Raw genomic sequence first — 25,961 nt, 5'->3', positions numbered from 1 at the left:
AATAGCAAATGTGAAATCAATGTCCAGTGTTTTTCTACTACAGTGTGTTTATCTGAGGTGACTGGCCAGGTTTGGACATGTTTTTCTGTTTTCACAAAAGGGCGCTATACAAATTATCGAATTATTGTTATTACAAGGCGTCCGTATCATTTGTGTAATTATGTAAATGTCCCAACTGCTGCTAACCACCTGGAGCCAATGAGACTATGTACAGAATGGTGGGACAACAGTTGGTATGACTTAGATAATAATGAAAAGTAAGAATAACCTAACCTAACCCAACCTAACCCAACCCAACCTAACCCAACCTAACCTAACTTAACCCAACCTAACCTAACTTAACCCAACCTAACCCAACCTAACCTAACCCAACCTAACCCAACTCAACCCAACCTAACCTAACCTAACCCAACCTAACCCAACCTAACCTAACCTAACCTAACCCAACCTAACCTAACCTAACCTAACCCAACCTAACCCAACCTAACCTAACCCAACCTAACCCAACCTAACCTAACCCAACCTAACCTAACCCAACCTAACCCAACCTAACCCAACCCAACCTAACCCAACCTAACCCAACCCAACCTAACCTAACCCAACCTAACCTAACCCAACCTAACTTAACCCAACCCAACCTAACCTAACTTAACCCAACCTAACCTAATCCAACCTAACCCAACCTAACCTAACCCAACCTAAACTAATCCAATCTAAACTAACCTAACCCAACCTAAACTAACCCAACCTAATCTATAACCTAACATACAACCCAACCCAACCTAACAGCGTTGTTTGTGTGGTGCCAGGAGTCCCTTTTGGGTGGAATTTTTTTTTCTAAATCCCCTGTTTTAACCCCCCCCCTCCTCCCTCACCCCTCTCACTCCACCACTCCCTCTCCTGACCTAACCTAAGCTAATCCGACCCAACCTACCAGCGTTGTTTGTGTGGTGCGAGGAGTCCTTTTTGTGTACTATTTTTTTTTAAATACCTCTTTCTTCCCCCCCCCCCCTCCTCCTCCTCCTCCTCCTCCTCCTCCTTCCCTTCCCTTCCCTTCCCTTCCCTTCCCATTCCTTTCCTTCCCTTCCCATTCCTTTCCTTTCCTTTCCTTTCCTTTCCTTTCCTTTCCTTTCCTTTCCTTTCCTTTCCTTTCCTTTCCTTTCCTTTCCTTTCCTTTCCTTCCCTTACCTTACCTTACCTTTCCTTTCCTTTCCTTTCCTTTCCTTTCCTTTCCTTTCCTTTCCTTTCCTTTCCTTTCCTTTCCTTTCCTTTCCTTTCCTTTCCTTTCCTTTCCTTTCCTTTCCTTTCCTTTCCTTTCCTTTCCTTTCCTTTCCTTTCCTTTCCTTTCCTTTCCTTTCCTTTCCTTTCCTTTCCTTTCCTTTCCTTTCCTTTCCTTTCCTTTCCTTTCCTTTCCTTTCCTTTCCTTTCCTTTCCTTTCCTTTCCTTTCCTTTCCTTTCCTTTCCTTTCCTTTCCTTTCCTTTCCTTTCCTTTCCTTTCCTTTCCTTTCCTTTCCTTTCCTTTCCTTTCCTTTCCTTTCCTTTCCTTTCCTTTCCTTTCCTTTCCTTTCCTTTCCTTTCCTTTCCTTTCCTTTCCTTTCCTTTCCTTTCCTTTCCTTTCCTTTCCTTTCCTTTCCTTTCCTTTCCTTTCCTTTCCTTTCCTTTCCTTTCCTTTCCTTTCCTTTCCTTTCCTTTCCTTTCCTTTCCTTCCTTCCTTCTTCCTTACCTTCCCTTCCCTTTCCTTTCCTTTCCTAACCTTTCCTTTCCTTTCCTTTCCTTTCCTTTCCTTTCCTTTCCTTTCCTTTACTTTACTTTACTTTACTTTACTTTACTTTACTTTACTTTACTTTACTTACCTTACCTTACCTTACCCCCAATTATTAATGATATTATTGTGTTTGCAGGTTCCTTCCGACCGGAGCATTTTCTGTGCTGTGCGAGGTGAGCGGTGATGCGCTGCTTTCTCGGGGTGGGTGCGAGCAGCTCGCTCTCTGCTGTCCCGGGAAACTTGTACGGGCCCGAAGCCAGCCGGAGTCCCGCTCTCCTGTTATTCTGAAAGTCAAGAAATGTAAGAACAACTAGCACAGACGAATTCTTAATTAACGTCATATCAATTAAACAACTCTATTCTAAAACAATACTCCTTTACACATTTACATAAATACAAACCACATTAAATAACAACCGACACGCACGTGTATCGGTGTACAATATGTACATTTTAACGCAGCGTCACGTTCATTGTACACTATAGTTTCATATAGTGCAAACTTCTAGACGTGATTTGTTATATTAGATTGCCTTGTTGGCAATAAGAAAGAGAATTAAATTTTATATACATATATCCTGGAGGTGATTTAATCATTAGTAAAAATCATTTAATAAATAATTATTGCAGAGTGCTATTATATCGTATTCATCTCGGTTTAAAAATATTGACGTCTGATAATGTTATAACAAAATAATATCATCGCTTCAAGCGTTGTTCAATTCATTTACGAGCGGAGAATTATTATTAATATGATGATCAAAACCTGTCGGTTCCGGTTCATATAGTGCAAACTTCTAGACGTGATTTGTTATAATAGATTGCCTTGTTGGCAATAAGAAAGAGAATTAAATTTTATATACATATATCCTGGAGGTGATTTAATCATTAGTAAAAATCATTTAATAAATAATTATTGCAGAGTGCTATTATATCGTATTCATCTCGGTTTAAAAATATTGACGTCTGATAATGTTATAACAAAATAATATCATCGCTTCAAGCGTTGTTCAATTCATTTACGAGCGGAGAATTATTATTAATATGATGATCAAAACCTGTCGGTTCCGGTTCCATGATATTTCATCAAAATGACAATTCAACACACCTCCAAAAAGTGATATAGCGTCATGAAAAGTGATGAAACAAAAAATACGTTTAATAGTTACCTACGTAACCTACTTAGCCTAGTTTTTGTTTCATCACTTTTCATGACTTCATATCACTTTTTGGAGGTGTGTTGAATTGTCATTTTGACGAAATACCCGGTCACTCACAGTCAAAACGATCAAGTTATTTATTATTAGATCACGCACAAGTATTTAATTAAAAATAATATAAATTACATATTTAAAAATACATCTTTAGCCATCGTACATCTTTCTTTCTTTCGAAAAGTTCAATAATAAAATTCTTATAGTTAGTTAAAAGTGTAGAGTGTATAGTCTGGCCTCAAACCATTTTTTGTCTGTCTGTTGGTACGATATCATTTTCCTTTATCGGCATTAGAGGTCAGCAGTCTGTGTAGAGCTTTTATACTTATTACATAAATTTCCTCTACCGAATAAGATGAAGGTGATATATAATTGTTAATTTCCTTCTCTCATCTCATATCTGTGAATAAATTGTGTAATGAATGAATTTAAATCTATCTATTCAAATACTGCCGCCGCAGAGTTTGGTTCGCGGATTTGCCACCAGAGACAGGGATCTACACTTTCATTCGGGGATCTACGCTTCGCTAGTGGTTCGCGTCTAGGTCGAAATACAAACTTACTGGTTTTGAACTTGGATAATATTCATGTTCAGAGTTCATGAAACAATTTATTATGATTTGTATTGTTTTTATTTTAAATATATTATTAGTTTAATGACTTTGACGTAATTGTGATATGAAATTATCATTTATTGATACTTGACTTGATTTTTTTTGTTTGTTTTAGATATTAATCAATTGTGGGGTTCTCGTAGAATTTCTCCGCTTGTGCGGCGATAATTAGCTTCTTTATCAGAGGAATTTTTGCGTCATTATGAAGCCTGATTGATCCACTAGGGTGCGCGCATTCAACGCTATTAACTTACCGCTTATTATAATATATTTCGCTTGTTTATTATTCTGGATTGACATGATATACGTTCTGTTAAAATGTATATTTATGATAATGCTATATGTGGAGGTAAAACATTGTATGTATTATATCGACTTTTGCTTTATGACAATAATGAAAATATTGGCGGCCCTAATAAGGGCCTTTTGTTTGACTCGGACGACGGTGATGATGATGATGAGTCGTTTGTTTGTTCTCGGTGTTGCTGGGTGTCGTGTCGGTCAAGTTGGTCGGTAGTCTGTCCATCTGTTGGCTCCTCACTTGGAGCTGGTGTACTTGGTGACGGCCTTGGTGCCCTCGGACACGGCGTGCTTGGCCAGCTCGCCGGGAAGGAGCAGCCTGACGGCGGTCTGGATCTCCCTGCTGGTGATCGTGGACCTCTTGTTGTAGTGGGCCAGGCGGGAGGCCTCGGCGGCGATGCGCTCGAAGATGTCGTTCACGAAGCTGTTCATGATGCTCATCGCCTTGGAGGAGATACCGGTGTCGGGGTGCACCTGCTTCAGCACTTTGTAGATGTAGATTGCGTAGCTCTCCTTCCTCCTGCGCTTAGACTTCTTCTTGTCCCCCTTGGAGATGTTCTTCTGGGCCTTGCCCGACTTCTTGGCTGCTTTTCCGCTTGTCTTGGGTGGCATCTTGCTTGCTGCTCGTCGATTTTGACTTTGAAAAAATGCCATCTTTTTGAGTAGTTTACTTTACTTTCACGACGCTGTGGCGGCGATCGACTAGGGCGGCTCTCTTTCGCCTCGAGCTAGCTAGCTAGCACCCGTGCGGCCCCGTCTGCTATAGCATCGCCCGTAGCGGGGGGGAGCCGAGAGCGGCCATTGTTAGCGAGCTCGCCGAGAACGTAAATACACCGGTCCCGTGAACGAAAAAGCCACAAGCAAAAATTCAGCCAGACTCGCCTAACCGCTAGTCTGCTATTCCGCTATCGAAGCAGTTCGCAAGCACCCAGCACCCCTATCATGTCAGGTCGCGGCAAAGGAGGCAAAGTGAAGGGAAAGGCAAAGTCCCGCTCTAACCGCGCCGGACTCCAGTTCCCCGTCGGACGTATCCACCGCCTGCTGAGGAAGGGCAACTACGCCGAGAGGGTGGGCGCCGGTGCCCCCGTCTACCTGGCCGCCGTCATGGAGTACCTGGCCGCCGAGGTTCTCGAGCTGGCCGGCAACGCCGCCAGGGACAACAAGAAGACCAGGATCATCCCCCGCCATCTGCAGTTGGCCATCCGAAACGACGAGGAGCTCAACAAGCTGCTCTCCGGCGTGACCATTGCTCAGGGAGGTGTTCTGCCCAACATTCAGGCTGTTCTCCTGCCCAAGAAGACAGAAAAGAAGGCGTAATTTTGACAGCGACAAACTATACTAACATCAGAAAAAAAAATGAACGTCCCTCAAGTCCACGACCACCACACCATACCATCAAGATGACTTGATTCATTATTTAAAAAAGGCCCTTCTCAGGGCCGCCAATTTTTCTCACTATTTTAAAATTACAAAAGTCGTTATATACCTACACTATATGTAAATAATTATATTCTTCATGGTCTTAAATCTATGTATGTGCAAAATATATTCTATTCATGCATTATTATTGGCGAAAAGTTGACATTTTAAATCTCATTCAATTTGAGGTTAAAGCAACGTGTCAATCAATTTGTGATTAATGGATAATGGCAAATGGAGTAAAATTAGCTTGATTTACAAGCTGTTTCTCCTTTACGATGATGATTTTATTGAGTCTAGTCGTATTATATGATATTTTCGACTGTTTTATGACTATTCATTCATTTAGATATATTTCACAATACGCACTTACCCTTAATTTGACATTTCTGACCACAGACAATGATAAATTATAGATGATAAATCAATACAATAGTGATGGGGGTGACGCGTCCGACACTTTCGCAAAGAAAGTGATTAAAAAGTTTAAAAAAACATGAATAAATTATTGATATGGGGTGGGTGTGGGGTTTTCGTATTTTCGAAAGAGTAATTTGCAATCGGATGAACATTTGGCGGCCCTGATAAGGGCCATTTTGGGTCGAAATTGGAATGGTGAGCTGTTGTTTGTTTGTTGTCTCGCTTCGATCCGATTGATTTGATTAGATGGTCGGTCGGTTGGTTGCGTGCTCGCGGCTTAAGCACGCTCTCCGCGGATGCGTCTCGCCAGCTGGATATCCTTGGGCATGATGGTGACGCGCTTGGCGTGGATCGCGCAAAGGTTGGTGTCCTCGAAGAGGCCGACCAGGTAGGCCTCGCTCGCCTCCTGCAGGGCCATCACGGCTGAGCTCTGGAAGCGCAGGTCGGTCTTGAAGTCCTGGGCGATCTCGCGCACCAGCCGCTGGAAGGGCAGCTTGCGGATCAGCAGCTCCGTGCTCTTCTGGTAGCGGCGGATCTCGCGAAGGGCGACCGTGCCGGGCCTGTAGCGATGGGGCTTCTTCACTCCTCCGGTGGCGGGCGCGCTCTTCCTCGCCGCCTTCGTGGCCAGCTGCTTCCTGGGGGCCTTGCCTCCGGTAGACTTGCGGGCGGTCTGCTTTGTACGAGCCATGTTCTGTTTGAAATATTACAATGACCCAAAAAAGATCTCGTCACCCTATTTATAGGAAAGAACCGTGAGAGTACGACGGTGCGATGCCATTGGTCGCCCGCCGGGTCTTGGGGAGTGAGTAAATCAGGGTTGCCAATGCGTATGTTCTAAAATACCCACAGCGGAAAATTCAAAATCACAATTATGTGTATAATTTTTTTTTTGTTTTTTTTTTTTTTTTTTTTATGTACCTATATTAATATGCGTATATAATTCGTAAAAATAAGTATTTATAGTACATTTATAATATAATATATCCTGCGAAAGAAAACGAAATTATAGTACTTTTAATAATTGGCAATATTGTCGGAAAATCAAAAAAAAAACACTTTTAATGGGATCTCCGCACTTTAACTTTTCTCATTAAATTTACAATTCATAAGAATTCTCCGCAATTTTGGGAATTCACCACGAATTGGCAACCCTGCAGTCAGTCAGGCTACGCGAGTGGGGGGCCATCGTCGAGTATATAATGAAGGGGAAATCCGGAAACTCAAAAAATCGTTCTTCACCCGCCTTACTGAGCGGTTGCCTTCGCGTTCGTCTCAACCGAAAACAAACCAAAAAACACCATGACCGGTCGCGGAAAGGGAGGAAAAGGCCTCGGAAAGGGTGGAGCCAAGCGTCACAGGAAGGTGCTTCGCGATAACATCCAGGGCATCACGAAGCCGGCCATCCGCCGTCTGGCTCGCAGGGGAGGCGTCAAGCGTATCTCCGGCCTGATCTACGAGGAGACTCGCGGCGTGCTGAAGGTGTTCCTGGAGAACGTGATCAGGGATGCTGTCACCTACACCGAGCACGCCAAGAGGAAGACCGTCACCGCCATGGACGTCGTGTACGCCCTGAAGCGCCAGGGTCGCACCCTGTACGGCTTCGGCGGCTAGGCTGCGCGCGACCACCACACCATCACCGTCACCGTCACATCCACCCGATTGTTTATTTACGACAACACACTACTTGGCAGTGTGATAAAACTTAAAAAAAAAACGGCCCTTCTCAGGGCCACCACTATGTTCAAGCCGTTTAATGCATCTTACACAATTCTCGGACCGACCGACTGCCCGCAAAGTATAATATAATATGATTAGTCACGCGAGGTAAGAATTATTTCGAGGCGCAAGGAACGCCGTTTTATTTGTAAAAATAAAAAGTAGAGTTAAATTCAGAAATTTTAAACGATTCCCACTTCACGGCAAATAAGAATCTAGGAAAAAACATAAAAATAACCGCGCCGGAGCAGGAAAATTTAATAGTTTTTAATTTAAAGTTGATATTCTCTATGTAAACAGAACGGCGTCACACGCCCCTGGCATGAGGATTAAAAAAATGTTAGCTGGCTACATATCGAGTCGGAGGTCTTCTGTCTTTTGGTAGGAAAGGAAAAAAAAAAATAACCCACAAAAACGCACGATTTCATTGTACAGCAGGGAAGGACAATAAATTTAAAAGTTTCATACTTTTTACTAAAAATTCACCTTCATACTGTGTGGACTGTGAGAATTTCATTTTTGGGCTGCGTCCTTTTCATTGATGTTGTCATTCTGTGAAAAAATTCGTAAGCCTTTATGACATAATTACTCTATGACTTACTATTATTATGCGCTTCTCTATGGCGCTTCCGGAAAAACCCTTACCCGTGCTTTATTGCCATTATATAAGTTATGCGAATGAATGGTTATGATAATAATAATAATAAATAATATGAAATTCGGTGGAATGAATAATAATTGACGCATTTTACTATTATACCTCTTGCGATACTCTCTCTAATCTCATCGAATATTTTTGTATTATGCATTTATGAAATCATTGGTAGCCCTGAAAAGGGCTTTTTATCGTCAACAACTTGGCACCGCGACTCGGGTGCTCGCTTTCCGCCAGCTGATATATCCGCGGTGGTGATAGATATATTATATAATGACAATATATAACTATACACACACGTGAAGTCATGTGGAAGTCCTACTTCTTGGGTGCGGCCTTCTTCGCTGCGGGCTTGCCCTTGGGAGCTGCGGCAGCCTTCTTCGGCTTGGGCGCTTTGGGCTTCTTGGTCGGGGGCTTGGCCGACTTCTTCGCCTTCGTGGGGCTCTTTGGCTTCGCGGCAGGCTTCTTGGCGGCGGCGGCCTTCTTGGCCGGCGAGCCGGCGGGAGCCTTCTTCGCCTTGGCGGGGGCGACGGCCTTCTTCGCCTTGGCGGGCGCGGCGGCCGCCTTCCTGGGCTTCTTGGCGGCGGAGACGGCAGAGGTGCGCTTCTTGGGCGCGGCGGCGGCCGGTTTCTTGGCGCCACCGGCGGAACCCTTGGCCTTCGCCTCCAGCTTGAAGGAGCCGGACGCTCCCTTGCCCTTGGTCTGGACCAGGGCGCCGGACTCGACGGCTCCCTTCAGGTACTTCTTGATGAAGGGGGCAAGCTTATCGGCGTCGACCTTGTAGTTGGCGGTGATGTACTTCTTGATGGCCTGCAGGGACGAGCCGCCGCGCTCCTTCAGCTCCTTGATGGCGTTGTTGACCATCTCGGACGTCTTCGGGTGAGAGGGCTTCGCCTTGGGCTTCTTGGCCGCCGCGGCGGATGCCTTTGCCTTCTTGGCGGGAGTGGCCGGAACGGGAGACGCCGCCGTCGCTGCTAGTGCTGTATCTGCCATTGTAGATTGGTGCTGGTGGTGCTGTTCGGCTTGCTTGCTGATGCTGAATATATCCTCAAAAATTTTTTTTTTCATTTTCATTTTCTAGATTCTTATATTCCATGAAGTGGTGAATCATTTAAATTTACTGAATTTAAAGTTAATGTTCTTTATACAAATAGAACGGCGTCATATGCGCCTCACAATTTTTACCTCATATGGGTTTATTCAAATATTACCTGGCTTTTATAGACTTAGAGGCCTTGTATTTTCTCGGTAGGGAAAAAATTTGTTACCTAAAAACCCTACTAAAATTGCATGTATCATCATCCAGCATCAGCACCAGCGGCGACCTACAGCGGCCATATACTACATACGTGTCTGTTTGTGTTGTGTTGGGAAGGGGGAGGAAATTTTTTGGCTGCGCCCTTTTGTTGGAATCCTTCCGCATTTGCCGTTGGGAGTAAGGAAAATCGCAGAAAACCTTACCCAGGAAGGAGCGGCCGAACGTCAACTTGAAACGTTTGCGGCCTTCAGTAACATCGGTATATGATGTCCTGCATTTTTGAGATGTGTGTGTGTGTGTCTGTTTTTATGTAAATATATACTTATGGGAAGATAGAAAATAAACATACATATACATACAAATTATAAAATATTATATAAATATATAAATAGATATATAAACGTTATATATTTAGGAAGGGAGTCGGGAGTTCAGGAAATACCTACTGCTCGCTATTCGTCCGCGTCTAATTCTGGTATGTGCCATATGTGGTCATGGTCCATGAGGATGTGTTTCGGTAGTCTATGTGTGTATCTGAATGTCAAGTCGCTCGGAGCATTGTATTGTCCTATGTCTCGTATAAGTTGATTTTTACTAAGTGTGAGTGATTTGTAAAAGCGTTCAGTCAGTCTGTGTGTGAATTCGTATAGAGTTGGAATTTGTTCTCGTTCGTGTAATCTCTTCAAGTTTGTTCTGAGTCTTGTGTTGTATGTGATTTTAATGCAGAGATTTTGAAGTGTCTGTAGATTCTTGTGGTCTGAGTGTGAGATGCTGCTCCATACGGGAATCGCATAAGAGAGTACTGGACGAATGAGCGAGTAGTAGACGAGGAGTTTGGTTTTGGGAAGTAGCGGACTCCGTCTATTGAAAATTGGCTTCATCATGCCGATCGCTTGTCGCGTGCGCGTGTGTATCTTCGCTTGGTGAGATTTCCAGTTGAGGCGGGAGTCCATGGTCAGGCCCAGATATGTCACTTCATCTTTCCATTCTATGCTGTGTCCTCCCATTTCGATGTTAAAGTCAGGTGTTCTGTTTACACGTTTTCTCGTGAACATGATGGCTTCAGTTTTCGCCTCGTTCAGTTTCAGGCGCCATTTTTTGTAGTATTCTACGAGCGCATCGAGCGCCCTCTGTAGGTAAATAGCGGCCATATTCGCTTTCAGCGAGGAAACGTATAGTTTGACGTCATCAGCGTAGATAGACAGATTGCATCTCTCGTCTCGGGGGATGTCGAAGGTAAACAGAATGAAGAGAAATGGTCCAAGTAAACTTCCTTGCGGCACGCCTTTTGGAATCTCACGCATTGAAGATAGCACGTTCCTTATGAACACTCTGAACGATCTATTCTTTAGGTATTCCTGTATCAGTCTCGTTAGGTATATGGGCGTGTTAGTGCGGTGCAGTTTATGCACGAGCCCGTCAATCCATACTGTGTCGAATGCCTTCTCTAGGTCGATGAGCGCAGCGGCGGTGAAGCGATGTTCGTTAAATTTTCTTGCGATAAATTCCGCTACTCTGGTGAGTTGATGGGTCGTGGAGTGCCTCTTTCTGAAGCCGAACTGCTCGTCTGGCAACGTTTTGTTGTCGTCGTGGTGTGGTACAAGCCTGTTGAGTATAATTTGTTCAAATACCTTGCTCAGCGTAGATAATAGGCTAATCGGCCGGTAACTTGTCGGCTGCGTTCTATCTTTATTCGGCTTTGCGAAAGGCAGCACGGTCGCCGATTTCCAGATCTGGGGGAAATGCCCGGTCATGAGGCAGGCATTGAACAATTTTGTTGTGTAGATGATGGCTTTTTGAGGGAGATGTTTGAGTAAAATGTTATGAATTTGATCGCTTCCCGGCGCCTTGTTTGTTCTCAATCGCCTGATTGTGACTGCAATCTCGCTTGGCGTAGCAAAGTGAATATCTTCAGCGTTTGTTTGCTCTGCTTCCCTCAAGTCTCGTAGAGAGTCTTCTACGGTCCGGTCTGTAGCCGGGTCGGAAAGGCCGTCTGTAGCGGCGTAGGCTCTCTCGAACCCGTCGGCGAGTGTTTCAGCTTTTTCTTGTAGCGAAAGCGCCGTCCCGGGGCCGTTCAATTTCTGTAGCGGGGGGATTGTGAAGTCTTTATGTCGCAGCGCGCTTGCCATTTTCCATAGGGAATTATCCTTCGGCGTGAGTGATGCGACTTTTTTGTCCCAAAGTTCGCGCTTGAGTTCTGCGATTTCGGTCTTGATTTCCCTCTGCAGGCAGTTATACGCTGTCTTGAAATATTCGTCGCGTGTGCGGTGAAACATGCGTCGCAGGCGATTTTTCTCCTTGATGAGCGATAGAACGTACTCGGGAAGCTTGATCGTGTATGGGTGTATTTCTTTGAGAGGAATGTGTGTATCTTGTGCTGTTTGAAGAATCTCTGTGAGAGTGCTTGTAGCTGCGTCGATTTCTTGTGGCGTGCGCAGAGTTCCCGAAGTGAGATGAATTCGTTCGTTGACTTCTTTTTTGAATCCTTCCCAGTTCGCATCCTTGTAATTGCGCTGTTTTCTGGGGGTCCTTGAAGTTGTGCCGCCTATAGTAAAGCTCACGGGCAGGTGGTCCGAAGACAGTTCGTCTAGTGTGCGCAGTGGAGATATTGTCTTGACATTTTTCTCGAGTACTATGTCCAGTGTACTCGGATATCTAGATCGTTGCGAGTAGTACGTAGGTCTGTCGGGCGCCATTATCGAATAGGTATTTGTCTGCATGTGTGTAAAGAGCGTATTTCCGTTCGCATTTCCTCTGTAGTTATTCCAATAGTTGTGTTTGGCGTTCAAGTCGCCTCCCATCACAACAATCGGTCCCAGATTGAGCAATTTATTGAGATCTTCTCTCACTAGGTTACTTTGGGTGCAGTATACGGAGATGATGGTATGCGCTCTACCCTCTATGGTGACTTCGATAATCGTGGCTTCAGCGTGCTTCAACTTCGGAGTAGGTATTCTTGTGGACGTCATAGATTGCCGAACGAATATTGCGGTTCCTCCGCCTGATCTTCCTTGTCGATCGTCACGATAAATCTCGAAACCTTGCACTCTCAGCGGTACGCTTGGATTCAAGTGAGATTCTGATAGGAGAATAATGTCGGTGTGTAATTCGTTTGCCAAAGCGAGCAGTTCGTCTGTCTTGTTGCGCACGCTAAATGCGTTCCATACGAGGACTTTCACCGTCTCGGTATTAGGCATCGAGGGTGTCTAGGAGCTCAATCAGGATGACGAGCTTGTCTGCTCTTGTTGCGCAGCGGGCGAGCTGTGATCGCATCCTCAGGAGGCCTTGGAGTAGGGCCATCAAGTCCAGGTTATCTTCAGAAGAGGTGGACGCGCGCACGGGCTCCTGCTGTGGGCGGGGTTGTGGGGGCGGCGCGGTCTCGCGCTGCTCTTGGGCGGGGGCGGTGCCTCCGGCTACGTTGGCCCATGTGCGTCCATCCGTCCTCGGCTGAGGAGGTGGCCTGCTCGGGTTCTGTTCTGCCGGCGGTCGTTGGGCCCTTCTGGCAGGTCGCTGCTGTATTGAGGCGACGTACGCTACCCGCTTGGGGCAGCCTCTGTAGTTGGCGGGATGCGGGCCTGAGCAGTTGCAGCATGCGGCGGGCTCATCTCTCGTCTTCTTGGGGCATTCTGCCGAAGCATGCTCCAGTAGATTGGTGCTGGTGGTGCTGTTCGGCTTGCTTGCTGATGCTGAATATATCCTCAAAAAAAAGGAAATTTTCGGAATTCGAATGGCGTCCCTACCGTGCCGCCGGCGCAGAGAGCTCGCTTGTCGATTGTGATGATGAAAACGTGTATCATTTATGCTTAGGTCCTCGGAGTAAAATAGGATTTTATCGGCGAGGATAAATTTTCCTTAACGGTAGGGCGCGGGCGGGCGTAGGACAGAGATGTGGGCCCGCGGAGGGCGGGGAATCTGCGCTCCCCGGGAGCGGCGCTAGGCGCAGTGAGGCTCCGGATGAGGAAATGCGCGAGGGCGGCGACTCGGAGTGCCACAAAAGAGACCGCAGCTCGGGAGACCCTCGAGTCGGCGGGTCGGGAGGGCGGCGTGGGCGAGGGCGGGACTCCGGCCGGGGGGTCCCGCAGCATTCCCGCCGTCGGGGGGCCCCGCGAGCGCCGACAGGGCTCCCGAGCCGCCCCGCCGTAGAACGGCGTGCCGGCCCACAGCATACATCGGGCTCGCGGTGCTCGGGCCTGTATAATATTATGTGTACGCCAAACCGACCTAGGCGTGATAATAATGCGAAATAAATTAATAATGTTATACGAAATTAATTTTAAAAAATTAAACGAGCCCTACTGATGATGCTATTATATCTGATTTCTTACAGGACAGCCGGGGGCGGCGCGGCGCGGCGTGAGATACGAGCCCTCGAAGACATGAAAATAATAACCTGGTTAAACTATTAATGTTTGCGATTGTTTATGTGCTTAAAAAAAAAACTAATTAAAAAAAAAAGAATTATGTTGATGATGATGATGAATAACGAAAGTGGGAAAAAAAAAAAAAAAAAAAAAAACCAAAAACAAAAACTACAGACAGGCAAAGAAACAAAAACCATAACTAATATAAGATATTTAATCAGAACATCATCGGATGACATATAACTGGAAAAATAACAGCAGCAAATAAATGTCTAGCATCACTTTATCCAATGATGGGAAAGAAAAGTCGGATAATAAATTACTTCTTTATAAAACAACAATAAGACCAGATTTCACGTACGGATGCCCCATTTGGGGGCACGCCGCTCCAAGTCTCATACAAAAGATTCAACTCTTTCAAAATAAAGCCATTAGACTTGCTTTAAACGCACCTAAATGGATTAGAATTTCTTCTATCCATAATGACACCAACATTCCGTTGATAAAGGACTTAATTGTTTCCCAAGCAACCAAGTTTTATGCCGGCCTTCCCAGCCATACTAATCCTACAATAAATTCCCTTTCAAAATATAGCGAAAACGATAAATTTAAATATAAAAGACCCAATATAGTCCTCCGGAAGGAATAATAGCCTGCCTACAGCCGCAGTATAGTTTTTAAGCTCTTGTTCAACAAACACCAATATAATAATAAAAATAACTGTAAAGAATCTAAAGATAATCAAATATAATTATGTTAGAGTCAATAAAAAAATCATGTTTAGGAACTCTGTAAAATTAAGTAAATCAAAAGTCATCGGATGTGTTTGCAAATTATTTGAAAATTTGTCAGCTGCATTTAGAACAAATACAAATAAAATTTGACGTTATCGTCAATTGACTTTTTGTTTTTTTTTTCTCCTTTTTACTAAATTTACTAAATTGCCACTACATTTAATCTGAAAAAAAAGAAGAAAAAAAAAACACGTGGAAAGAAGCTGTGGGTGTGCGAAAGAAAACTTATTACTTTTAATTAAGTTAAATGTTGGAAAATTTATGATTTAAATTTAATTATGGAATAAATGAAAATATCAACGGAATATATGTCGATAATTATTCACGCATCATCAGATAGTTGCACGTTTGATCGATCCACCCACTGAACTTGACACTTGGAAACGGAAACGGAAACGGAAGTCAATCACGATGCATTGTTCATGAAAAATGATGGCCGCCCGGCGTGACCGACCCCAGAGAGGGCGGCCGTTCAGGTGTTCGGGGGTCCGGTGAGAGAGCGCGGAGGCGACGGTGAAAAGCGGCGAGGAAAAGAGGTGAAACGATACGAGGAAATGAAAAGAAAGCGGAGGTCCGGACCTCCACGCGCCATATCGTTTCGCGCGCGCGAAGATAACACTGAGATTATTATTTAATGATTATTTAACAAACATCACACCCGCGCACACGCGCACACACACACACAACACACACAACACACACAACACATCAGATCCGTATAACTGGCATCAAATCGATTGATTAAAGTTTATTTACATTATTATCAAACAGCGATCACGAGAGTTACGAGATGAACACAAACAAAAAGATTGACAACTGTCTAAACCATAGAAAGAAGAAATTGGTAGAAAAAAAAAAACAAAAGTTAAAGAAACGTAAAAATAAAGAGAGTCCCCTCTGTTTGAATACTCCCCCCTATGTCCATGGCTTTTTGGGTTAGTATAATCATAAAAAAAGGCAATTAATCAAAATAACTTTTAATGATTAAAAATTAATTAATTAATTAATGTAATTTTAATTAATATCGGCAAATCTCGTTTAAAAATATTAATTATCAAATATGTAATTTTAATTAATATCGGCAAATCTCGTTTAAAAATATTAATTATCAAATAACGATTTATAAAAAATAATGATTATTCTGTCTCATATTTGTATTCAATATAACATATTTGTAATACACATTCCGTAAGCCAGGAGGAAGATTTCTGTGCAGGCAAAACCACAATTCGATAGTATGTTCACGTATGTTCTATGAAAGTTTGCGTAACCGATATTCACACAAAAATAGTAAACAAATTAATTCCAAAAGTATGCACGTTTCTTTCCTGACATGGCGCTGCATGGACTCACACCGATCTAGTATTAATATTAAAAAGTGATGAATTAAAAAAAAAATGTTGTGAAATAATAAATGTTTATCGGTAAGTACTTGATGCAATTATTTAATCAAAAATCTCCGGTGAAAGAACATATATTTGCGATGGCAACACTGCGCCATAAAGTCGTTTTCCTTACGTCAAATGTCGTTTATTGTTTTACCGTTTTGTTTGAAATCATATTTTTGATCTAGCCTCTGTCATGACAGAGATCATTGTGATATTAGTGTTTTTACAGTGGATAAACTTTAATCAATTGATATGATGTGCGTGAAATATCTACGTATCTGATTTTATATCGGGCAATAATGCGAGTTGTTTGTTTTGACATGACGTGAATAAATCCCGCTTTTCGGGTAGATATCCACCGGATCGGGTAGTTCATTCGTCCCCATGCCGTCCATCGTCTTCTCCCATCCGTCATAGTCATCATCGTCGTCATAATAATATTATATCGCAAACAAACGAATATAAAACGATCACAAAAACAAAATGGCGCGTGGATGTTCAGACGTTGTGTACATCGTGGAACTTCATAATGCGGTGTATAGTAGAAGAATTTGTAAGCTTTTTAAGTTAATTTCATCAAAGTTCACCAGTCCTAAAGAGTCCTATATTCTCTCGAGCCTTTAAAAATAAATATCAATTCTACTTTTGCCCCCAATCTTCTAATAAACCATACAATATTCAACAGTAATGTATGTTAAAAGAATAGCAAATGTGAAATCAATGTCCAGTGTTTTTCTACTACAGTGTGTTTATCTGAGGTGACTGGCCAGGTTTGGACATGTTTTTCTGTTTTCACAAAAGGGCGCTATACAAATTATCGAATTATTGTTATTACAAGGCGTCCGTATCATTTGTGTAATTATGTAAATGTCCCAACTGCTGCTAACCACCTGGAGCCAATGAGACTATGTACAGAATGGTGGGACAACAGTTGGTATGACTTAGATAATAATGAAAAGTAAGAATAACCTAACCTAACCCAACCTAACCCAACCCAACCTAACCCAACCTAACCTAACTTAACCCAACCTAACCTAACTTAACCCAACCTAACCCAACCTAACCTAACCCAACCTAACCCAACTCAACCCAACCTAACCTAACCTAACCCAACCTAACCCAACCTAACCTAACCTAACCTAACCCAACCTAACCTAACCTAACCTAACCCAACCTAACCCAACCTAACCTAACCCAACCTAACCCAACCTAACCTAACCCAACCTAACCTAACCCAACCTAACCCAACCTAACCCAACCCAACCTAACCCAACCTAACCCAACCCAACCTAACCTAACCCAACCTAACCTAACCCAACCTAACTTAACCCAACCCAACCTAACCTAACTTAACCCAACCTAACCTAATCCAACCTAACCCAACCTAACCTAACCCAACCTAAACTAATCCAATCTAAACTAACCTAACCCAACCTAAACTAACCCAACCTAATCTATAACCTAACATACAACCCAACCCAACCTAACAGCGTTGTTTGTGTGGTGCCAGGAGTCCCTTTTGGGTGGAATTTTTTTTTCTAAATCCCCTGTTTTAACCCCCCCCCTCCTCCCTCACCCCTCTCACTCCACCACTCCCTCTCCTGACCTAACCTAAGCTAATCCGACCCAACCTACCAGCGTTGTTTGTGTGGTGCGAGGAGTCCTTTTTGTGTACTATTTTTTTTTAAATACCTCTTTCTTCCCCCCCCCCCCTCCTCCTCCTCCTCCTCCTCCTCCTCCTTCCCTTCCCTTCCCTTCCCTTCCCTTCCCATTCCTTTCCTTCCCTTCCCATTCCTTTCCTTTCCTTTCCTTTCCTTTCCTTTCCTTTCCTTTCCTTTCCTTTCCTTTCCTTTCCTTTCCTTTCCTTTCCTTTCCTTTCCTTCCCTTACCTTACCTTACCTTTCCTTTCCTTTCCTTTCCTTTCCTTTCCTTTCCTTTCCTTTCCTTTCCTTTCCTTTCCTTTCCTTTCCTTTCCTTTCCTTTCCTTTCCTTTCCTTTCCTTTCCTTTCCTTTCCTTTCCTTTCCTTTCCTTTCCTTTCCTTTCCTTTCCTTTCCTTTCCTTTCCTTTCCTTTCCTTTCCTTTCCTTTCCTTTCCTTTCCTTTCCTTTCCTTTCCTTTCCTTTCCTTTCCTTTCCTTTCCTTTCCTTTCCTTTCCTTTCCTTTCCTTTCCTTTCCTTTCCTTTCCTTTCCTTTCCTTTCCTTTCCTTTCCTTTCCTTTCCTTTCCTTTCCTTTCCTTTCCTTTCCTTTCCTTTCCTTTCCTTTCCTTTCCTTTCCTTTCCTTTCCTTTCCTTTCCTTTCCTTTCCTTTCCTTTCCTTTCCTTTCCTTTCCTTTCCTTTCCTTTCCTTTCCTTTCCTTTCCTTTCCTTTCCTTCCTTCACCTTCCCTTCCCTTTCCTTTCCTTTCCTAACCTTTCCTTTCCTTTCCTTTCCTTTCCTTTCCTTTCCTTTCCTTTCCTTTACTTTACTTTACTTTACTTTACTTTACTTTACTTTACTTTACTTTACTTACCTTACCTTACCTTACCCCCAATTATTAATGATATTATTGTGTTTGCAGGTTCCTTCCGACCGGAGCATTTTCTGTGCTGTGCGAGGTGAGCGGTGATGCGCTGCTTTCTCGGGGTGGGTGCGAGCAGCTCGCTCTCTGCTGTCCCGGGAAACTTGTACGGGCCCGAAGCCAGCCGGAGTCCCGCTCTCCTGTTATTCTGAAAGTCAAGAAATGTAAGAACAACTAGCACAGACGAATTCTTAATTAACGTCATATCAATTAAACAACTCTATTCTAAAACAATACTCCTTTACACATTTACATAAATACAAACCACATTAAATAACAACCGACACGCACGTGTATCGGTGTACAATATGTACATTTTAACGCAGCGTCACGTTCATTGTACACTATAGTTTCATATAGTGCAAACTTCTAGACGTGATTTGTTATATTAGATTGCCTTGTTGGCAATAAGAAAGAGAATTAAATTTTATATACATATATCCTGGAGGTGATTTAATCATTAGTAAAAATCATTTAATAAATAATTATTGCAGAGTGCTATTATATCGTATTCATCTCGGTTTAAAAATATTGACGTCTGATAATGTTATAACAAAATAATATCATCGCTTCAAGCGTTGTTCAATTCATTTACGAGCGGAGAATTATTATTAATATGATGATCAAAACCTGTCGGTTCCGGTTCATATAGTGCAAACTTCTAGACGTGATTTGTTATAATAGATTGCCTTGTTGGCAATAAGAAAGAGAATTAAATTTTATATACATATATCCTGGAGGTGATTTAATCATTAGTAAAAATCATTTAATAAATAATTATTGCAGAGTGCTATTATATCGTATTCATCTCGGTTTAAAAATATTGACGTCTGATAATGTTATAACAAAATAATATCATCGCTTCAAGCGTTGTTCAATTCATTTACGAGCGGAGAATTATTATTAATATGATGATCAAAACCTGTCGGTTCCGGTTCCATGATATTTCATCAAAATGACAATTCAACACACCTCCAAAAAGTGATATAGCGTCATGAAAAGTGATGAAACAAAAAATACGTTTAATAGTTACCTACGTAACCTACTTAGCCTAGTTTTTGTTTCATCACTTTTCATGACTTCATATCACTTTTTGGAGGTGTGTTGAATTGTCATTTTGACGAAATACCCGGTCACTCACAGTCAAAACGATCAAGTTATTTATTATTAGATCACGCACAAGTATTTAATTAAAAATAATATAAATTACATATTTAAAAATACATCTTTAGCCATCGTACATCTTTCTTTCTTTCGAAAAGTTCAATAATAAAATTCTTATAGTTAGTTAAAAGTGTAGAGTGTATAGTCTGGCCTCAAACCATTTTTTGTCTGTCTGTTGGTACGATATCATTTTCCTTTATCGGCATTAGAGGTCAGCAGTCTGTGTAGAGCTTTTATACTTATTACATAAATTTCCTCTACCGAATAAGATGAAGGTGATATATAATTGTTAATTTCCTTCTCTCATCTCATATCTGTGAATAAATTGTGTAATGAATGAATTTAAATCTATCTATTCAAATACTGCCGCCGCAGAGTTTGGTTCGCGGATTTGCCACCAGAGACAGGGATCTACACTTTCATTCGGGGATCTACGCTTCGCTAGTGGTTCGCGTCTAGGTCGAAATACAAACTTACTGGTTTTGAACTTGGATAATATTCATGTTCAGAGTTCATGAAACAATTTATTATGATTTGTATTGTTTTTATTTTAAATATATTATTAGTTTAATGACTTTGACGTAATTGTGATATGAAATTATCATTTATTGATACTTGACTTGATTTTTTTTGTTTGTTTTAGATATTAATCAATTGTGGGGTTCTCGTAGAATTTCTCCGCTTGTGCGGCGATAATTAGCTTCTTTATCAGAGGAATTTTTGCGTCATTATGAAGCCTGATTGATCCACTAGGGTGCGCGCATTCAACGCTATTAACTTACCGCTTATTATAATATATTTCGCTTGTTTATTATTCTGGATTGACATGATATACGTTCTGTTAAAATGTATATTTATGATAATGCTATATGTGGAGGTAAAACATTGTATGTATTATATCGACTTTTGCTTTATGACAATAATGAAAATATTGGCGGCCCTAATAAGGGCCTTTTGTTTGACTCGGACGACGGTGATGATGATGATGAGTCGTTTGTTTGTTCTCGGTGTTGCTGGGTGTCGTGTCGGTCAAGTTGGTCGGTAGTCTGTCCATCTGTTGGCTCCTCACTTGGAGCTGGTGTACTTGGTGACGGCCTTGGTGCCCTCGGACACGGCGTGCTTGGCCAGCTCGCCGGGAAGGAGCAGCCTGACGGCGGTCTGGATCTCCCTGCTGGTGATCGTGGACCTCTTGTTGTAGTGGGCCAGGCGGGAGGCCTCGGCGGCGATGCGCTCGAAGATGTCGTTCACGAAGCTGTTCATGATGCTCATCGCCTTGGAGGAGATACCGGTGTCGGGGTGCACCTGCTTCAGCACTTTGTAGATGTAGATTGCGTAGCTCTCCTTCCTCCTGCGCTTAGACTTCTTCTTGTCCCCCTTGGAGATGTTCTTCTGGGCCTTGCCCGACTTCTTGGCTGCTTTTCCGCTTGTCTTGGGTGGCATCTTGCTTGCTGCTCGTCGATTTTGACTTTGAAAAAATGCCATCTTTTTGAGTAGTTTACTTTACTTTCACGACGCTGTGGCGGCGATCGACTAGGGCGGCTCTCTTTCGCCTCGAGCTAGCTAGCTAGCACCCGTGCGGCCCCGTCTGCTATAGCATCGCCCGTAGCGGGGGGGAGCCGAGAGCGGCCATTGTTAGCGAGCTCGCCGAGAACGTAAATACACCGGTCCCGTGAACGAAAAAGCCACAAGCAAAAATTCAGCCAGACTCGCCTAACCGCTAGTCTGCTATTCCGCTATCGAAGCAGTTCGCAAGCACCCAGCACCCCTATCATGTCAGGTCGCGGCAAAGGAGGCAAAGTGAAGGGAAAGGCAAAGTCCCGCTCTAACCGCGCCGGACTCCAGTTCCCCGTCGGACGTATCCACCGCCTGCTGAGGAAGGGCAACTACGCCGAGAGGGTGGGCGCCGGTGCCCCCGTCTACCTGGCCGCCGTCATGGAGTACCTGGCCGCCGAGGTTCTCGAGCTGGCCGGCAACGCCGCCAGGGACAACAAGAAGACCAGGATCATCCCCCGCCATCTGCAGTTGGCCATCCGAAACGACGAGGAGCTCAACAAGCTGCTCTCCGGCGTGACCATTGCTCAGGGAGGTGTTCTGCCCAACATTCAGGCTGTTCTCCTGCCCAAGAAGACAGAAAAGAAGGCGTAATTTTGACAGCGACAAACTATACTAACATCAGAAAAAAAAATGAACGTCCCTCAAGTCCACGACCACCACACCATACCATCAAGATGACTTGATTCATTATTTAAAAAAGGCCCTTCTCAGGGCCGCCAATTTTTCTCACTATTTTAAAATTACAAAAGTCGTTATATACCTACACTATATGTAAATAATTATATTCTTCATGGTCTTAAATCTATGTATGTGCAAAATATATTCTATTCATGCATTATTATTGGCGAAAAGTTGACATTTTAAATCTCATTCAATTTGAGGTTAAAGCAACGTGTCAATCAATTTGTGATTAATGGATAATGGCAAATGGAGTAAAATTAGCTTGATTTACAAGCTGTTTCTCCTTTACGATGATGATTTTATTGAGTCTAGTCGTATTATATGATATTTTCGACTGTTTTATGACTATTCATTCATTTAGATATATTTCACAATACGCACTTACCCTTAATTTGACATTTCTGACCACAGACAATGATAAATTATAGATGATAAATCAATACAATAGTGATGGGGGTGACGCGTCCGACACTTTCGCAAAGAAAGTGATTAAAAAGTTTAAAAAAACATGAATAAATTATTGATATGGGGTGGGTGTGGGGTTTTCGTATTTTCGAAAGAGTAATTTGCAATCGGATGAACATTTGGCGGCCCTGATAAGGGCCATTTTGGGTCGAAATTGGAATGGTGAGCTGTTGTTTGTTTGTTGTCTCGCTTCGATCCGATTGATTTGATTAGATGGTCGGTCGGTTGGTTGCGTGCTCGCGGCTTAAGCACGCTCTCCGCGGATGCGTCTCGCCAGCTGGATATCCTTGGGCATGATGGTGACGCGCTTGGCGTGGATCGCGCAAAGGTTGGTGTCCTCGAAGAGGCCGACCAGGTAGGCCTCGCTCGCCTCCTGCAGGGCCATCACGGCTGAGCTCTGGAAGCGCAGGTCGGTCTTGAAGTCCTGGGCGATCTCGCGCACCAGCCGCTGGAAGGGCAGCTTGCGGATCAGCAGCTCCGTGCTCTTCTGGTAGCGGCGGATCTCGCGAAGGGCGACCGTGCCGGGCCTGTAGCGATGGGGCTTCTTCACTCCTCCGGTGGCGGGCGCGCTCTTCCTCGCCGCCTTCGTGGCCAGCTGCTTCCTGGGGGCCTTGCCTCCGGTAGACTTGCGGGCGGTCTGCTTTGTACGAGCCATGTTCTGTTTGAAATATTACAATGACCCAAAAAAGATCTCGTCACCCTATTTATAGGAAAGAACCGTGAGAGTACGACGGTGCGATGCCATTGGTCGCCCGCCGGGTCTTGGGGAGTGAGTAAATCAGGGTTGCCAATGCGTATGTTCTAAAATACCCACAGCGGAAAATTCAAAATCACAATTATGTGTATAATTTTTTTTTTGTTTTTTTTTTTTTTTTTTTTATGTACCTATATTAATATGCGTATATAATTCGTAAAAATAAGTATTTATAGTACATTTATAATATAATATATCCTGCGAAAGAAAACGAAATTATAGTACTTTTAATAATTGGCAATATTGTCGGAAAATCAAAAAAAAAACACTTTTAATGGGATCTCCGCACTTTAACTTTTCTCATTAAATTTACAATTCATAAGAATTCTCCGCAATTTTGGGAATTCACCACGAATTGGCAACCCTGCAGTCAGTCAGGCTACGCGAGTGGGGGGCCATCGTCGAGTATATAATGAAGGGGAAATCCGGAAACTCAAAAAATCGTTCTTCACCCGCCTTACTGAGCGGTTGCCTTCGCGTTCGTCTCAACCGAAAACAAACCAAAAAACACCATGACCGGTCGCGGAAAGGGAGGAAAAGGCCTCGGAAAGGGTGGAGCCAAGCGTCACAGGAAGGTGCTTCGCGATAACATCCAGGGCATCACGAAGCCGGCCATCCGCCGTCTGGCTCGCAGGGGAGGCGTCAAGCGTATCTCCGGCCTGATCTACGAGGAGACTCGCGGCGTGCTGAAGGTGTTCCTGGAGAACGTGATCAGGGATGCTGTCACCTACACCGAGCACGCCAAGAGGAAGACCGTCACCGCCATGGACGTCGTGTACGCCCTGAAGCGCCAGGGTCGCACCCTGTACGGCTTCGGCGGCTAGGCTGCGCGCGACCACCACACCATCACCGTCACCGTCACATCCACCCGATTGTTTATTTACGACAACACACTACTTGGCAGTGTGATAAAACTTAAAAAAAAAACGGCCCTTCTCAGGGCCACCACTATGTTCAAGCCGTTTAATGCATCTTACACAATTCTCGGACCGACCGACTGCCCGCAAAGTATAATATAATATGATTAGTCACGCGAGGTAAGAATTATTTCGAGGCGCAAGGAACGCCGTTTTATTTGTAAAAATAAAAAGTAGAGTTAAATTCAGAAATTTTAAACGATTCCCACTTCACGGCAAATAAGAATCTAGGAAAAAACATAAAAATAACCGCGCCGGAGCAGGAAAATTTAATAGTTTTTAATTTAAAGTTGATATTCTCTATGTAAACAGAACGGCGTCACACGCCCCTGGCATGAGGATTAAAAAAATGTTAGCTGGCTACATATCGAGTCGGAGGTCTTCTGTCTTTTGGTAGGAAAGGAAAAAAAAAAATAACCCACAAAAACGCACGATTTCATTGTACAGCAGGGAAGGACAATAAATTTAAAAGTTTCATACTTTTTACTAAAAATTCACCTTCATACTGTGTGGACTGTGAGAATTTCATTTTTGGGCTGCGTCCTTTTCATTGATGTTGTCATTCTGTGAAAAAATTCGTAAGCCTTTATGACATAATTACTCTATGACTTACTATTATTATGCGCTTCTCTATGGCGCTTCCGGAAAAACCCTTACCCGTGCTTTATTGCCATTATATAAGTTATGCGAATGAATGGTTATGATAATAATAATAATAAATAATATGAAATTCGGTGGAATGAATAATAATTGACGCATTTTACTATTATACCTCTTGCGATACTCTCTCTAATCTCATCGAATATTTTTGTATTATGCATTTATGAAATCATTGGTAGCCCTGAAAAGGGCTTTTTATCGTCAACAACTTGGCACCGCGACTCGGGTGCTCGCTTTCCGCCAGCTGATATATCCGCGGTGGTGATAGATATATTATATAATGACAATATATAACTATACACACACGTGAAGTCATGTGGAAGTCCTACTTCTTGGGTGCGGCCTTCTTCGCTGCGGGCTTGCCCTTGGGAGCTGCGGCAGCCTTCTTCGGCTTGGGCGCTTTGGGCTTCTTGGTCGGGGGCTTGGCCGACTTCTTCGCCTTCGTGGGGCTCTTTGGCTTCGCGGCAGGCTTCTTGGCGGCGGCGGCCTTCTTGGCCGGCGAGCCGGCGGGAGCCTTCTTCGCCTTGGCGGGGGCGACGGCCTTCTTCGCCTTGGCGGGCGCGGCGGCCGCCTTCCTGGGCTTCTTGGCGGCGGAGACGGCAGAGGTGCGCTTCTTGGGCGCGGCGGCGGCCGGTTTCTTGGCGCCACCGGCGGAACCCTTGGCCTTCGCCTCCAGCTTGAAGGAGCCGGACGCTCCCTTGCCCTTGGTCTGGACCAGGGCGCCGGACTCGACGGCTCCCTTCAGGTACTTCTTGATGAAGGGGGCAAGCTTATCGGCGTCGACCTTGTAGTTGGCGGTGATGTACTTCTTGATGGCCTGCAGGGACGAGCCGCCGCGCTCCTTCAGCTCCTTGATGGCGTTGTTGACCATCTCGGACGTCTTCGGGTGAGAGGGCTTCGCCTTGGGCTTCTTGGCCGCCGCGGCGGATGCCTTTGCCTTCTTGGCGGGAGTGGCCGGAACGGGAGACGCCGCCGTCGCTGCTAGTGCTGTATCTGCCATTGTAGATTGGTGCTGGTGGTGCTGTTCGGCTTGCTTGCTGATGCTGAATATATCCTCAAAAAAAAGGAAATTTTCGGAATTCGAATGGCGTCCCTACCGTGCCGCCGGCGCAGAGAGCTCGCTTGTCGATTGTGATGATGAAAACGTGTATCATTTATGCTTAGGTCCTCGGAGTAAAATAGGATTTTATCGGCGAGGATAAATTTTCCTTAACGGTAGGGCGCGGGCGGGCGTAGGACAGAGATGTGGGCCCGCGGAGGGCGGGGAATCTGCGCTCCCCGGGAGCGGCGCTAGGCGCAGTGAGG

The 25,961-nt window shown here is 44.0% G+C and overlaps 10 protein-coding genes across 10 annotated transcripts; 4 read left to right on the top strand and 6 right to left on the bottom strand.

Annotated features, from left to right (window-relative positions):
- Window positions 1-4,057: 4,057 nt before the first annotated feature.
- Window positions 4,058-4,567, bottom strand: LOC149408718 (histone H2B-like). Its single transcript, XM_089650492.1, has one exon. It carries the CDS (start codon window positions 4,545-4,547, stop codon window positions 4,131-4,133), a length of 417 nt encoding a protein of 138 aa, XP_089506618.1. The 5' UTR covers window positions 4,548-4,567; the 3' UTR covers window positions 4,058-4,130.
- Window positions 4,568-4,737: 170 nt separating this feature from the next.
- On the top strand, window positions 4,738-5,606 carry LOC149408717 (histone H2A). The gene has a single exon (XM_089650494.1). The coding sequence runs from the start codon at window positions 4,836-4,838 to the stop codon at window positions 5,208-5,210; it is 375 nt and encodes a 124-aa protein (XP_089506620.1). The 5' UTR covers window positions 4,738-4,835; the 3' UTR covers window positions 5,211-5,606.
- A 300-nt stretch (window positions 5,607-5,906) lies between these two features.
- Window positions 5,907-6,434, bottom strand: LOC149408716 (histone H3). The gene has a single exon (XM_089650493.1). It carries the CDS (start codon window positions 6,418-6,420, stop codon window positions 6,010-6,012), a length of 411 nt encoding a protein of 136 aa, XP_089506619.1. The 5' UTR covers window positions 6,421-6,434; the 3' UTR covers window positions 5,907-6,009.
- A 526-nt stretch (window positions 6,435-6,960) lies between these two features.
- LOC149408715 (histone H4) lies at window positions 6,961-7,469 on the top strand. The gene has a single exon (XM_089650495.1). It carries the CDS (start codon window positions 7,032-7,034, stop codon window positions 7,341-7,343), a length of 312 nt encoding a protein of 103 aa, XP_089506621.1. The 5' UTR covers window positions 6,961-7,031; the 3' UTR covers window positions 7,344-7,469.
- Window positions 7,470-8,290: 821 nt separating this feature from the next.
- LOC149408714 (uncharacterized) lies at window positions 8,291-9,139 on the bottom strand. The gene has a single exon (XM_089650511.1). The coding sequence runs from the start codon at window positions 9,094-9,096 to the stop codon at window positions 8,422-8,424; it is 675 nt and encodes a 224-aa protein (XP_089506637.1). The 5' UTR covers window positions 9,097-9,139; the 3' UTR covers window positions 8,291-8,421.
- Window positions 9,140-20,617: 11,478 nt separating this feature from the next.
- LOC149408713 (histone H2B-like) lies at window positions 20,618-21,127 on the bottom strand. The gene has a single exon (XM_089650487.1). The coding sequence runs from the start codon at window positions 21,105-21,107 to the stop codon at window positions 20,691-20,693; it is 417 nt and encodes a 138-aa protein (XP_089506613.1). The 5' UTR covers window positions 21,108-21,127; the 3' UTR covers window positions 20,618-20,690.
- Window positions 21,128-21,297: 170 nt separating this feature from the next.
- Window positions 21,298-22,166, top strand: LOC149408712 (histone H2A). The gene has a single exon (XM_089650490.1). The coding sequence runs from the start codon at window positions 21,396-21,398 to the stop codon at window positions 21,768-21,770; it is 375 nt and encodes a 124-aa protein (XP_089506616.1). The 5' UTR covers window positions 21,298-21,395; the 3' UTR covers window positions 21,771-22,166.
- A 300-nt stretch (window positions 22,167-22,466) lies between these two features.
- LOC149408711 (histone H3) lies at window positions 22,467-22,994 on the bottom strand. The gene has a single exon (XM_089650489.1). It carries the CDS (start codon window positions 22,978-22,980, stop codon window positions 22,570-22,572), a length of 411 nt encoding a protein of 136 aa, XP_089506615.1. The 5' UTR covers window positions 22,981-22,994; the 3' UTR covers window positions 22,467-22,569.
- A 526-nt stretch (window positions 22,995-23,520) lies between these two features.
- Window positions 23,521-24,029, top strand: LOC149408710 (histone H4). The gene has a single exon (XM_089650491.1). The coding sequence runs from the start codon at window positions 23,592-23,594 to the stop codon at window positions 23,901-23,903; it is 312 nt and encodes a 103-aa protein (XP_089506617.1). The 5' UTR covers window positions 23,521-23,591; the 3' UTR covers window positions 23,904-24,029.
- An 821-nt stretch (window positions 24,030-24,850) lies between these two features.
- Window positions 24,851-25,724, bottom strand: LOC149408709 (uncharacterized). The gene has a single exon (XM_089650478.1). The coding sequence runs from the start codon at window positions 25,654-25,656 to the stop codon at window positions 24,982-24,984; it is 675 nt and encodes a 224-aa protein (XP_089506604.1). The 5' UTR covers window positions 25,657-25,724; the 3' UTR covers window positions 24,851-24,981.
- Between the last annotated feature and the right edge of the window lie 237 nt (window positions 25,725-25,961).

The sequence above is a fragment of the Hesperophylax consimilis genome, unplaced genomic scaffold, assembly GCF_061612785.1.
Source record: "Hesperophylax consimilis isolate HC1 unplaced genomic scaffold, BYU_Hcon_1.0 scaffold_105, whole genome shotgun sequence".
In the NCBI taxonomy this organism is placed as follows: Eukaryota; Metazoa; Arthropoda; class Insecta; order Trichoptera; family Limnephilidae; genus Hesperophylax; species Hesperophylax consimilis.
The sequence above is the reverse complement of the archived record's forward strand: the minus strand, read 5'-3'. Positions and strand labels throughout refer to the sequence as shown.

Coding starts and splice junctions, on each gene's coding strand:
- LOC149408712 (XM_089650490.1), top strand. CDS start 21,396: ATGTCAGGTCGCGGCAAAGGAGGCAAAGTGAAGGGAAAGGCAAAGTCC.
- LOC149408718 (XM_089650492.1), bottom strand. CDS start 4,547: ATGGCATTTTTTCAAAGTCAAAATCGACGAGCAGCAAGCAAGATGCCA.
- LOC149408714 (XM_089650511.1), bottom strand. CDS start 9,096: ATGGCAGATACAGCACTAGCAGCGACGGCGGCGTCTCCCGTTCCGGCC.
- LOC149408716 (XM_089650493.1), bottom strand. CDS start 6,420: ATGGCTCGTACAAAGCAGACCGCCCGCAAGTCTACCGGAGGCAAGGCC.
- LOC149408711 (XM_089650489.1), bottom strand. CDS start 22,980: ATGGCTCGTACAAAGCAGACCGCCCGCAAGTCTACCGGAGGCAAGGCC.
- LOC149408709 (XM_089650478.1), bottom strand. CDS start 25,656: ATGGCAGATACAGCACTAGCAGCGACGGCGGCGTCTCCCGTTCCGGCC.
- LOC149408715 (XM_089650495.1), top strand. CDS start 7,032: ATGACCGGTCGCGGAAAGGGAGGAAAAGGCCTCGGAAAGGGTGGAGCC.
- LOC149408710 (XM_089650491.1), top strand. CDS start 23,592: ATGACCGGTCGCGGAAAGGGAGGAAAAGGCCTCGGAAAGGGTGGAGCC.
- LOC149408713 (XM_089650487.1), bottom strand. CDS start 21,107: ATGGCATTTTTTCAAAGTCAAAATCGACGAGCAGCAAGCAAGATGCCA.
- LOC149408717 (XM_089650494.1), top strand. CDS start 4,836: ATGTCAGGTCGCGGCAAAGGAGGCAAAGTGAAGGGAAAGGCAAAGTCC.